Raw genomic sequence first — 13,778 nt, 5'->3', positions numbered from 1 at the left:
TGGGTCTGCAGGATAGGAGGGCAAGTTGGCCAATGGTTACCCTGTACAAGAGAAAAGAGGAGCCCTGCAGAGGAGCCTGGTTTCAAAGAAGGAGCTGGGGAACCCAGAATGGACTAATAATGCTTGAGCTCCTGAGAGGGTCAGAGCTTCCAATACAATAGCTGGTGAATAGCGCATGGCCTGTTTCACCGAATATCCATGAGATGTTGGGGGCACATGGCCACACTCTTTGGGATCCATGTATCTCAATGGGAGATGAGATTTTCCTGCTACCAGGAAGAATGCAGAGCACCATCTCTGTTCTAGGGGCGCAAAGATGAACAGCATCCCCAGCATTCACACCTAGACCTCGTCCCTGGGGGAGTGGGGTCTCTGAGGGTTTCGGGGGAGGGAGCGCCAGCTGCAGGTGGCCCATCACAGCGGCAGCCCTGCGGTGCCTTTCGTAGCTGCTGGCAACAGACACCTCATCAGAGACCTGGAGCCAGAAACCTGTGGACAGCACAGGGTGGTTCAAGCAATTCCAGCAATTCCCACGAATAATTAGGGAAACCTTTAGGAGGTTGTCTAGCAGTTGGAATAGAATTAAAAAAAAAAAAAAAGATAACCACTGCTGCTATTAATGTTAATTTTTCCTCTGGTTAGAGTAGCCTTAGGGAAGATGAATTGTACTTTGCAATCTTTACATTTGGTGAAAGGTACACAAACAGTCACTATACGTATATCCTCTGACCTCCTTGAAACATTTCACATAAAAGATGAAATAAGGTGAGAGTAAACACATGATTCAAAGGGAGGAGGAAAATATGGGGAATTTAGATAAAGTATTCTCCGAGACACATTGGCTATTAGAATGACCACAGGCATATTAAACTTGTTTGAAAAGGAAAATTCTCAAGGGCTGTTTGGGGCTATCTGGATATGTTTAAAAACAGTTCTAAGGTCTCATGACTTGAGTAAAGAATTTTATATGAAAAAGCCTCCAAAAAGTAAGGCTTCCCAAAGACAGATGCTCTGTAACTGCTGGTTTTCTTGGCCTAAGGGAAGGTTACCAGTGTTTAACTTTCAGGCTGGAAGCCTGAATTCATTTATTTTATGGCTAAGACACTTTATATTAACACAACAATATCTGCATCTAATTTGCATGTCGTAGATAAGAAAAAAATCAAGCATGATACACAGACTAGTCCCAAGGGTAGAAGGTTTTCCCCAAGTATATTGTATTAAAAACATGTGGACTTTCTTCTTTCAAATGGAATATATTCCAAAGCATTACAATGACTGAATTAGGATGTTTCTACTTGCAAGCAACAGAAAGAGAACGTAGAAAAAAGTAAGTGGAAGGATTCTGGGGTGGTTCCTCACATAGTGAAAGGGATTTGAGGCTGTGCACGGCAACAGTGGAGCTGGCTGGTCGGCTGTGGGAATGACTGACCCCATCTTGAATAGCATCTTTGCTTAGTACATTGGTTCCTTTCTTTCTCAGATAAAGATGGCCTTCCTCCACAAGGAAGGCAGCAGTAGGTCCTTCCAGAATAACATCGTCCCAGATCTGTTTGCTTGTTTGAAGAACCCTGAAAATGGCTTGGATTGGTTGGTTTGGGTCATCTTCCTCCATCAGTCACTGTGGCTGAGGAGATGGTGTCCTACCCTTGACCCAGTCCTGAGTCTGCAGACCAACAAGAAAGGCGAACAGCACAGATGGAACCACTGAGACAATAACTCTGAACCAGGCTGGTTCTCCATTTGTGACCACAAGAACAGAGATGAATAAAATCTCATCCCCCTCAAAGGAACAGTTTTGAATGAGCATTCTATTCTCGTTTGTCCATTCATAGATACATTTTAATATACAATATTATCTTAGAACCCCTTAAAAAATTCACACTTTTGACCTAAAAATATAGAAACAATGCTCATCTCTTGGGGACTTTTGAGGTCTAGCTCTACACAAAAGAAAGCTTCTAATCCTGAAATGCCTTAAGACATAAAACATAACCCTATGTCTCTGATGGTCTGGAATATCAACTGGCATAAAACATCAAACACTATCAATATATTACTTTAAATGTCTATACTCCTCAAAGAGAGCTCCACCTAAGTGCTTTTCAGGTACAGGTCTGATTCAGGTATAGGGCTGCATTTCCTTTCATTGGTTCGTTCAGCAGCCCATTGAGAGCCTCTGTAGATCAGGACTACTCCAGGCATTCCAGAATTGTAATAAACAGGCCAAAGCTCCCTGCCTTGCGGAACCAGTAAAACATGTGGAATCTAAAATATGACACAAATGAACCTATCTACAAAACAGAAACAGACTCATGGACAGAGAGAACAGGCTTGTGGCTGCCACTGGGGAGGGTGTTGGAGGAGGGGTGAAGTGGGAGGCTGGGGTTAGCAGATGTAAGCTTTTATATCTAGAATGGATAAATAACAAAGTCCTACTATAGCACAGGGAACTATATTCAATATCTTATGAGAAACCACAATGAAAAAAATATTTAAAAAGAAAGTATATATTAAAATGTGTGTGTGTGTATATATATATATATATATATATATATATATATATATATATATAGGAGGAAGAAGTGGCAACCCACTCAGTATCTTTGCCTGGAGAATCCCATGGATAGAGGAGCATAGTGGACTAAAGTCCACAGGGTCGCAAAGAGTCAAACACAACTAAAGCGACTTAGCATGCATGTGCGCGTGCGCGCACACACACACACACACACACACACACACACACACCCCTGAATCACTTTGCTCTACAGCAGAAATTAATACAACATTGTAAATTAACTATACTTCAATTTTTAAAAAATTGGGAAAGCAAGGGGAAAACCCCCAGGATAATAATTAGGTAGGTAAAAAAAAAAAAATAATTAGGTAGATGTTCCAAGTGATCAAAAAAATTTTTTCAAGAATTATTCAAATTCTTTATAACATGAAATAAAATTCATATTGTATGGCAATATATGGCAAGAAAAATTTAAACATAAAAATGTTCTCTACCTTTTGATGTTTCTCCCTCCACTGTGCATTGTTAATTTGGGTTTTGAATCAATCAAACCTCTCCCTCGGGAGAAATGTTGCTCCTAGCATCAACAAAACAACTTCTTTTTTCAAAAAACATTACTTATGTGGCTGCATCAGGGCTTAATTGCAGCACTCAGGATCTTTATTGTGGTGCTCAGCCTCTCTACTTTTGGTGCACATGGGGCTCGGTAGCTTTGTGGCTTCTGAGACCTTAATTTCCCAACCAAGGATGGAACCCCCATTCCCTGCATTGCAAGGCAGGTTCTTAACCACCGGACCACTAGTGAAGTCCCTCAGACAATGTCTTAAAGACAGCATTACTACTTGGTATTGTAAGAGGCCATAATGACACATAGATCTGAATTGTGTCTTTCAACAATACATCATTTAATGTACAGCCCTCTGCCTCAAAAAATTGATACAACTGTGCTTTGACTTCTAATGGGCAGAACAGTGAAGACTCTTCTTGACCCCATGGATTGTAGCCCGCCAGTCTCTTCTGTCCATGGGATTGTCCATGCAAAAATACTGGAGTGGGTCGCCATTCACTTCTCCAGGGGATCTTCCCGACCCAGGGATCGAACCCAGGCCTCCTGCATTGCAGGCAGATTCTTTACCATCTGAGTCACCAGGGAATCATCTCCACAACAGTTCTCAGAGATTTCTGAGATGCTCTTCCTGGTTTATAATCCTCAAATTTGACTTGAATAAAATTTTCCAGTTCTTTGTTAGGTTGACTGATCAAAAGTTCTTCGACAGCAGTCACTGTATCTTATGAAAATTCATAGTTAACATAATATTTATAGTAGCCAAGTAGGCCACAGCAAGAAACTGAAGGACTTAGGAAAACAAGCCCTTAATAATTATTTTATTAAAATGATGGAATAAAATATTGTAATAACAAAGATCTTTGCTTATCAATACTTTGGATAAACAATTAGGTTTGACTAAGTTTTTTGCTATCCTCAAACAAAGGACCCTGGGAATTATTAACTGATATAGGAACAGCCATTATGTAGCCTTTATTTGCTTCCATTCATGCATGCATGCATGCTCAGTTGCTTCAGTAATATCCTACTCTTTGCAGTCCTATGGACTGTAGCCCACCTGGCTCCTTTGCCCATGGGATTCTCCAGGCAAGAACACTGGAGTGGGCTGCCATGCCCTCCTCTAGGGGATCTTCCCCACCCAGGGGTCAAACCCTTATTTCTTGTGGTTCCTGAATTGGCAGGCAGGTTCTTCACCACTAGTGCCACTGGAGAAAACATAAAAACTTCCAACTTTGTAGGAAATAGACATTATAAAATGAAAGAAAAACTTTCATTTTTGCCAAAAACAAAAAAAAACTTGTATGGTTTTACTTTTCTCATTTGGAATGTTCTGCTTTTAACTTTATTATTCTTTCCATTCTTCTTGTGCATCTTTATTCTGCATCCCTGTATTTTCAGTTATTTTTTTTTAAGATTTAAAGTCTATGAATTTACCACTGAGTAAAATTTTGGCTGAAGCACATCAGTGATCTTACATTTTAATTATGCTGTAATTGTTTTCCTTCTTGGTTTCACAGTTACTTGGCTAGGTGCTTTTTTACTTCTCAGTGGGATGTGGTACCTTTGGATCTTTTTTTTTGAGGAACTTACTTTTATTTTTCTTTGTGACTTAATACAGTATACGGTCAATTTTTTAAAGTGCTATGCATAGGCTAAAAAGCAACATATTCGCTGTTTATGAAGATACAACATTTAAAATATATTTCTATTGACTTAACCCTATTATTTCTTCTTGTCTACCTCACCTATCAAATTGAAAGCAGAGTAAAAAGTCTTCTACAATCGTTCTGTTCACAGTTTTTGCATTTATAAGCTATTTTAATGGTATGTATTTAGAATGTAAAGAATTTTAATTGTTATATTTTCACTGTGATATAGTCCTTTTGTCAAATATAGGACGTTTGTTACCCATAAAAAGTGCATTTATGGGAATTCCCTAGAAGTCCAGTGGTTAAGCTCTGCAATCTCACTGCTAAGGGCCCGTGTTCAATCCCTGACTGGGAAACAAAAATCCCACAAGTCATGAGGCTCGGCCAAGAAAAAAATGGTGTACTTATGACAACTATTGATGTGTATCTTTTCATCCAGCTTGTTTCCATTTTCACTTCTAGTCTTTTCCACCTATGACTTCCTCTCTTGTCCTAATTTTATTTCTCATTATCCTGGCAAATATCTTTAATTACTATATTCAGGAGGTATCAGGTGTCTTCCCTTGTGACTCAGCTGATAAAAGAATCTGTCTGCAATGTGGGAGACCTGGGTTTGATCCCTAGGTTGGGAAGATCCCCTGGAGAAGGGAACGGCTACTCACTCCTGTATTCTGGCCTGGAGAATTCCACGGACTGTATAGTCTATGGGGTCGCAAAGAGTTTGGACACGACTGAGCTACTTTCACTTTCACATCAGGTGTCAGGGTTTCCAAATTTTTGCCCCATGCTTCCTATTTCTTTCCAAGTTCAATGGCCTAAGAAAACATATCAGAGTCTCCAAACCTCATGTTTCTCTAGAAGTTCCAATTTGATGCTTTGAGGTCATGTTCCTCACCCCATCAGCCAAGCATCTCTGCTAAGGCAGGGGCTGTATGCCTCACCTGGGTGTACACTCATCAGTTCTACCCCTAGTGTACAAGGAACAGGTTAAAGTGGGAGAACTTAAAATTTAGTGTCGTTGACAAGGCTAGGCTGAGACTCATCACGCTGTGCTTTTGCATGAGTAATCTGACTTTCTGATCTGTGGTACCCAGCGAGCCTGGGCCAGGGCCATCTCTGTGGCTGATCTGGATGCCCTGGGATTGGCAGCCCCCCCAGAGCCACATGCGTTGGGAGAGGGAGTTCTCTAAATAAACAGCAGTGCTGTAACTAGAAGTGGGGGCAGGGAGGCCATGCAGCCAGAAGCCACATGAACCCAACAGGGGCAGGCTGACGGGAAGGAGGCTTCACAAGACTGAGTGTGGATGCCATGGGACATCTCAGGATCCCACAAGAGATTTCAGCTTCTGTGACTTAAATTTTAGGCACTGAAATGAGGTCATTGTCTTGCTCCTATGCCTCATTTTCTCCCCCTAATGTTTATTTAGCTTGGATGACATCTATTGATTGTATAGAACATGAATGTGTTGTTGTTGTTTTTTTTAACCCTGAAGTGTTAGCTGCTCAGTCGTGTCCAACTCTGCGACCCCATGGACGGTAGCCTACCAGGCTCCTCTATCCATGGGGATTCGCCAGGCAAGAATACTGGCCTAGGTAGCCATTCCCTTCTCCAGGGGATCTTCCTGACCCAGGGATCAAACCCAGGTCTCTTGCACTGCAGGCAGATTCTTCCACCCCTGAGTCACCAGGGAAGCCCTGAAGGAACTGGATAATTGCAACTATAGAAGATTACATTGACTGTACATTCTTACTGTCACTTGGAGCAGACTATTCTGAAGCTGGCAGTAATGTGGAGTCTGGAATTCCTTTAACATTTTTTTAGTGTCTTCTCATTTCTATTTTCTTATTTTTACAATATGGAACAATTTGTTTCATGTTAAAAAAAAAGTGTATTTAAGACAATTATGTAGATGTATATGTACACCAAGAGCCATAGACTGAGTTTAAGGTGAACTGTGAGCTGTTTATTTTGGAGGGGAGGAGTCATCTACTGGTGGGCACTGCAGTGCTAGCTGGAGGAGGAGAGCAGAGTCAAAGAAAATAATTTTAAAATAGCTAAGGGAAAATTCTTACAATAACAAATGAATTTTAAAAATAGTATTTAAAAAGGATACCAATGGCAATAAAACAAGTAACTTCAACTGAAATCATAAATAATATCAACTAAAAGAATAAATGCAACTAAAAGATGTTCTTAAAACATTATCAGCCAAGAGGTGGATGACCAGCTCACATTCTCTGTTCTGCTGGACTGGCCATGTGAGCGCAGAGCTCCCTGCAAAGAAGCTCGGAGACTCAGTGGAGCGTGAAGGACAAAGCCAAGGTTCATCCTGAGTTCTGGCGCCCTCAACTCAGAACGTCCTGAACCTAAGTCAAATGGATTCCCTAAATCTTCCAAACTTCTCACTGACAAGTACATCTTTTCCTGTCTTATCCTGTACAGGTGTTTCTATTTTTAAACCAAGGACAGGGCCTTATTTTCACCCCTAACAAATGCTTTGCTTCTTTATTTCAGCCCCTGCTTTTTGAATCTGTTCCAACGTGCCTTTACTTTCCTCCAAGTTTCTGGCAGTCTGCAAATGTCACTTTCCATATCCTCCTCCAAATAGTTGATAAAAATAAACAGAAGACAACTTTTAAATTGCAGTTTTAAAGTAACATATACATTTGCAATCATAAAAAAACAGTCCATTTTTTTTCCAGTGTTCATAGAGTAGGGAAAACACTACACAATGTTATTTCTCTGCTTTTTGGAGAAGGAAGGCAGGGATCTTTCCACTGGAATTGGTGAGAAGCAGTTCTTCTGGGGTAAATGGGAGGGAAGGCAGGCCCTTTGGGGACAGGGCTGGGGGGTGAGGACTCTGCAAAGGGGCCCCGAAAGATACAGACGGAAACAAGGGGCCCTGAAAAAGCCCTCAGCAAGGAGGCTTCCTCCTTTCGTAGCTGTTAATGTTGTTTTTCTTTTTAGCTGCATCACAATATAAAGGACATGGAAAAAATATTTGCTTTGCAACACCAGGGCCAAAACCAAAAGAAAACAAAAGCTTGGTGATTTTGTAACGAAAGACAGGCTGAGGATGTCCATCTCCCGAAAAAGGAAGCGAGGCAGCAAAGACGATCCTGCCTCGCTATGATGTGCAGGAGAAAAAGTGAGTTCCCCTTACTACACCACCTATTTGGAATGAGACGGAAGAAAAATAAAAACATTCCAGAAGTTTCGCCAACATACAACCATCTTAGCCATAAAGAACGAAAGTTGAAAAATCAACATTTCTGGACATTTCACTTTCATTCAGATTTAATTAACAAGTTACTAGGACTCTTTCACTCTTCCATGAAAGTTCTTTTAACTAAATAGAAAAAAAGAGACGCACGCTGAAGACAATCTGATTTTTGCTTTATTGAATGGTGTCCCACATCCAGTATTTACAGACATAATTGAATGAAATTTATAAGCCTACCATGGGAACTGTTTTTAAAAATGAATCTGAAACACTCAATGGAAATGATCAATTCATATGTGTGAATACAATAATTAATTCATGATTTTTCAGCCAATATCCAAGTTGGTTCATTTCATAAAAACTCTATTTTCAAGAAGAGGGAATATAAAAAATCCAGAAAAATATTTCCATATCTAGTCATAATCTTCCAGTTTTTCTGCAAAAGAAATCAATAACAATTATAGACATTCTGGCCACTGTGAATTAAACACAGATTTTCTCAATTACATGACTACTTTCTTTAAGGCCACTTGTAATTTTTAGCATTGAAGAGCAGTCTTTGCATAATTTCATGAAAGGTCTAAACTTATTTTTTTTTGGTTTAAAAAGAAACACATACTCAAATTTAAAATCAACACCTAAATATTACTTTAGAAGGAACAAGGCACAGAGGGGCACATTATTACCTGGACTGTCCATAATGGATGGTTCATAGAAGGAACAAGATGCACATCTTGTGAGGAAGTCCTCCAACCAGACCCAAGCAAGACTGTTGACGCCAGGTGCATTCACAGACATTGAGAGGACATCAGAAATATATCCTCTACCTTTGCATGTCTGAGAGAATTCTGGGGCATGGAAACTAATCGCCCTACTAACAGCTCTATGACAATATCCACAGAATGTGTTAGTTGCTTAGTCATGTCCGACTCTCTGTGACCCCATGGACTGTAGCCCGCCAGGCTCCTCTGTCCATAGAATTCTCCAGGCAAGTATACTGGAGCGGGTAGCCATTCCCTTCTCCAGGATCCTCAGAACAGAACTACAAAAAAAAGGTGGGGATCCCAGTGGCAGAGAAGGCATTATTTTCTCTATACCCCCAAATGTAAAGGTATCTCTCTGGTTTGAGGTAAGCTGATTTACTACCCACACACAGAATTTAAGAATCATAGTATTTTCTAATCTTTAAAACATATGGGCTTTATTATATGAAGCCCATTCTCACTTTTCCTTTCAAAGATCATGGCTCTTCAAAATGTATTAATAATATTATTTGGACAATCTAGAAATTAAAATGTAAAGCATTTAAGCCCTAGCTACACATTTTGAATCATTTAAAAAATGCTAGAGATAAATAAATCAGTGTATCATCGATAGCACCTTCTATATTAAAACCCTGAAAACTAACTTAATGGTTTTTCATTTTTTGCTAGAATAACACTGGTGGAGGGACAGAAAAGCATGACCTAGAAAATCACAATGAATAAATATCATGCATTATCCCCCATTTTAAAACATTCACTAGCCAAGAAAGGTTCTGGAAATGGTAGTGATACTGGATTTTTCTCTCTTTTTTTTAAGTAATAATTTCACTTATATATAATAGGTTTCCTTCTCAACAAATCTATCTTTCAAGATAATATAAAGGCAAATTTCAGAATGCTATGGATCACACCATATAGTTTAAACAGTTGGAGTCCAAATGAATGGTGCTTAAAGTTATCTTTATATAACAGAAATTACCTCTATTCACAAATGGTTTAAATTGCTGATAAAAATATACAGAAATGATGGTAAAAGTCAGAAAAACGAGGTAAAGTGTATTTAGAGTCATGGCAGATGGCATGTTCATCCCATAATTATTCAATGGTAACATATGAATATATCTATTTTCTAGAAATCAGATAGTGCATATGCTTGATATGTTTCTATTAAACATAAACATACTATCATAAGTTAAATTTTTTTTTCTGAAATCCACACTTTGTTCTGGAAGTTGCCATTTATGAAAAGACAGCACTGATGACAGCTGCTTGGTCACCTGGACACTAGCGTCAGGGGCGCTCACTAGCTTTCTTAAAACACAGGGCCGGCTTACCCGTGGTCAATAGTTGATCATTTTGCGAAGGGCATCATAGCACTTCCACTTGTCTGGGATGTAGAACGGTTCAAAAATGTAAGGGAACGGTGTGTCGTACCCACACACCCTTGTTATAGGAGCTTCCAGGTTCAGGAAACACTCTTCCTGCAGAGAAGAAGCCAGATGGTTGACTTCAAGAACTTTTTATTCACAGAAATGAAACATTTCACTTCCAAATACAATGGCATTAAAATAGTTACGTATATTATAATGCGAAAAAAAACAGGTGAAAAAAGGAGGTAACACACAGTATGTTTAGCCTTATCCAAGTTTTACTGAGGATATGTTTTCATATATGTATGTGCATTTTATGCCTACATACATATATGTTGCTTAAGACAAAATGTGATTATACCTAACAGGTCAGTCTACAAATATAAATGTAATATATGACAAAATTCTGACAAAAGCTCACAGTAAACTCTGCAGCTTGAAATGAGTGATGGCCTGTGTCTTCTCTTGTTTCTTGCATTTTTCAAATTTTATATACCATGAATGTGTTACTTTCTTGAGTGTGTGTGTGTGCTAAGTTGCTTCAGTCACGCCCAACTCTTTGCAACTCTATGGGCTGTAGTGCACATCAATAAAAAGTAAATTAATTAACTGAAAAAAATGTCAGATCTCAGCCACAGGAAACCTATAGAAAGTTATCTTCAAGGAAAAAGAAGGTTATTAAAGTGACAAATTCAAACTTAAAAATAAAATTTTTAGAGTGTTAAAAAAAAATCTAAAGAGAGATACATGATTAGACTATTCTTAGGAAAATGAAATCACCATTCACAGCTATTACCTGAAATCAAACCTTTGGTTTTTTTTTTTTCCCCCCATTTATTTTTATTCGTTGGAGGCTAATTACTTTACAATACTGCGGTGGTTTCTGCCATACAGTGACATGAATCAGTCATACTATCAAGGGTGAAAGCTTTGGTCTTTATGTATCCACTTTCTACATTGCTTTGTGTCACAAATGCTTTGAAAAGGTCCACATTTTCTTACATATTTCACTAACTGTATTTTTACATTTTCATTTGAGCAGAGAATGAAATGAAGTAGTGCTGATGGGCTGTCCCTATCTTCTGTATATATTTTTTCCTTTGACAAGGGCATCCAGGCAGAAAGAGTCAGCTCCCTTACACTCTCCCTGCCCCCCAAAACCACTGTGACTTAAAGCATCAAACACCATCATATGACATTCCTTATATGTGGAATCTAAAAAGAAGTAATACAAATGAACTTACAAAACAGAAAGACTCACATACAGAAAATGAACTCACGGTTGCTGGGAGAAAGGATACTTAAGGACTTTGGGAAGGTTATGCACACACTGGTATATTTAAAATGGAGAAGGAACCAAGCCCTACTGTATAGCACATGGAACTCTGCTCAATGTATGTGCCAGCCTAGATGGGAGGGGGTTTTGGGGGAGAATGGATACATGTATATGTATGGCTGAGTCCCTTCACTGTTCAGCTGAAACCGTCCCAACTTGTTAATTGGCTATACCCCAATACAAAGTGTTTTTGGTGTTAAAAAAATAAAAATAAATTTTTTTAAAAAGCATCAAACAACAAATAGTGTTGGCTTTTCCAACAGAAAATCCTCATCAATAACTTGAGAACGTTGCAGACACAGGGTTTGAAGAGTGACCTAAGAAGTTCAATAAGCTCAAAACAGACGACAGACTGGGTAGACTGCTCCTTGATTGAAATAAGTAATTTTAAAGGGATTTAATTGTCAACTTGGGATTAACTCAGTTTATTACTTTAGTTGACATAAGCTGTTTTTCTGCCTCCCCTGAATACGAAATTCTTCATAAACAAACTATCCATGGGTACTGCAAAATATAGAAAAGCAAAGGCAAAGCACTTCACTTAAATACCCTTGATTTTACACCTGTTATAAAATACTATTCTTTCAAACTAGTTCCTGGAAAGCCAGTTTATGATAAAGTGATGTTCCAGTGTTTGTGAAAACCACTCCTTCTAGCAGAAAGACCAACATCACCAAACTAATTTTTTTTTTTCAAATAAGAATGCTTCTAATTCTGCAGGAATGTAAGAATCACTCCATAGGAATACATCTACATGTTTTCAGGGGCATAGAAAAAGGTCTGTGAGGTCAGTCTTGAACTGTCAACAGTGGTCACCCTCCGAGTTTAGGAGTGGCAAGGAGGGGACAACAGACTCCGTGTGTACATTATACATATTGTTGAAGCTTTTATGACACAGTATTCCTTTTGTGGGCTTTCCAGGGACCACAGTGGTAAAGAATCCACATGCCAAGCAAGAGACACAGGTTTGATCCCTGGGTCAGGAAGATCCTCTGGAGAAGGGAATGGGAATCCACTCCAGTATTCTTGACTGAGAAATCCCATGGACAGAGGTGCCTGGTGGGCTACAGTCCACAGGGTTGCAAAGAGTTGGACACAATTTAGCAACTGAGTGATTACTTTCATAATTAACTGGCACTGATATAAAAGAGTAAAAAGAAGAATCATTTTATGAGAATAAAAGTTCCCATTTTATGTTACACAGATTTGTGATTTTACACATAGCATTTTCTTAATTTGGAAATAATTACTGTTAGGTATGCAGAATTAAATGATTATAAAGTACTATATATAAATACATAAGATATAAAAATCACAGAAGATAAGTCAAGAATATATGATTCAGTTTTATAAAGGTGCATGTGTGTGTGCTAACTCACTTCAGTCGTGTCCAACTCTGTGACCCTAGGGACTGCCTGCCAGGCTCCTCTGTCCACGGGAGTCTCCAGGCAAGAATACTGGAGTGGGTTGCCATGCCCTCCTCCAGGGGATCTTCCCTAATCCAGGGATCAAATCCAAGTCTCTTATATCTCCTGCATTGGCAAGAGGATTCTTTACCACTAGTGCCACCTTTATAAAGATATATCTTAACTGATGAAAACAGTATGAAATTTTAATGCTTTGCTAACTAAAGTACATTAAAGAAGCAAATCTCTTCTACAGACTTGTGTTAAAACTTCCTTTTAAAGCGATTGGAAATAAGATGTTTGGGTCAAGCTGCTATACAGTTACTTCCCACTGAACTGGTTCACATACAAATGATTTATATGTGACTGTATGTTTTTCTGGTCAACGATCAAAATGAGCATCCTTTTTCAAGCTCAGTTTGTTTTCCATATTGAAGCTGTACACACATACACAGAAAAAGAATATTTGAAACTCACTGGAAGATTTGTAGATCAATGGGCCAGATTAATGCCGCACAAAGTATATCTCTCTTCATTAAATACATTATGATATAATTACTTTAGCAACCATAAGCTCTGAATTTTCAAGATACTCTAAATTCATCATATTCTTCTTTTCCATAAGTACACTCATACTTTTCAAACTCTAATGATTTTTTTATTCCAAAATAGTAATCCGCATAATATTAGGAATAAATATTACCTAACTCACGGGGCTGTCGAGAGGATTACAGGTAGTTTCCAACACTGGGGCTAAGATGAGCAGTACCAGTCTCTGGTCTCTCTTCCTGGAGAGCCTGTATGTGGACTGGCTCGATTGACGCGGAACAATGACAGATGGGACGGTGAGGTTCCAAGCAGGTCACGGTGGAACAGGTAACCAGGGGCAACAGAAGAGAACCCAGGCAGGTGCCAAGAGAAACTTTCCTCCAGCTATTCATGA

At 39.0% G+C, this 13,778-nt stretch overlaps 1 protein-coding gene across 1 annotated transcript in view; it reads right to left on the bottom strand.

The window, feature by feature from the left end:
- Positions 1–10,057: 10,057 nt before the first annotated feature.
- Positions 10,058–13,778, bottom strand: part of BCKDHB (branched chain keto acid dehydrogenase E1 subunit beta) — a 257,499-nt gene continuing 253,778 nt past the window's right edge. Inside the window, exon 10 of the mRNA XM_065911327.1 lies at positions 10,058–10,204. Within this exon, the coding sequence (XP_065767399.1) occupies positions 10,064–10,204 (141 nt within the window). The 3' untranslated portion in view covers positions 10,058–10,063. The remainder of the gene's footprint in view (positions 10,205–13,778) is intronic.

This window comes from Muntiacus reevesi, chromosome 19 (genome assembly GCF_963930625.1).
Source record: "Muntiacus reevesi chromosome 19, mMunRee1.1, whole genome shotgun sequence".
Taxonomy (NCBI): domain Eukaryota; kingdom Metazoa; phylum Chordata; class Mammalia; order Artiodactyla; family Cervidae; genus Muntiacus; species Muntiacus reevesi.
This window is presented reverse-complemented; position numbering and strand designations above follow the sequence as displayed.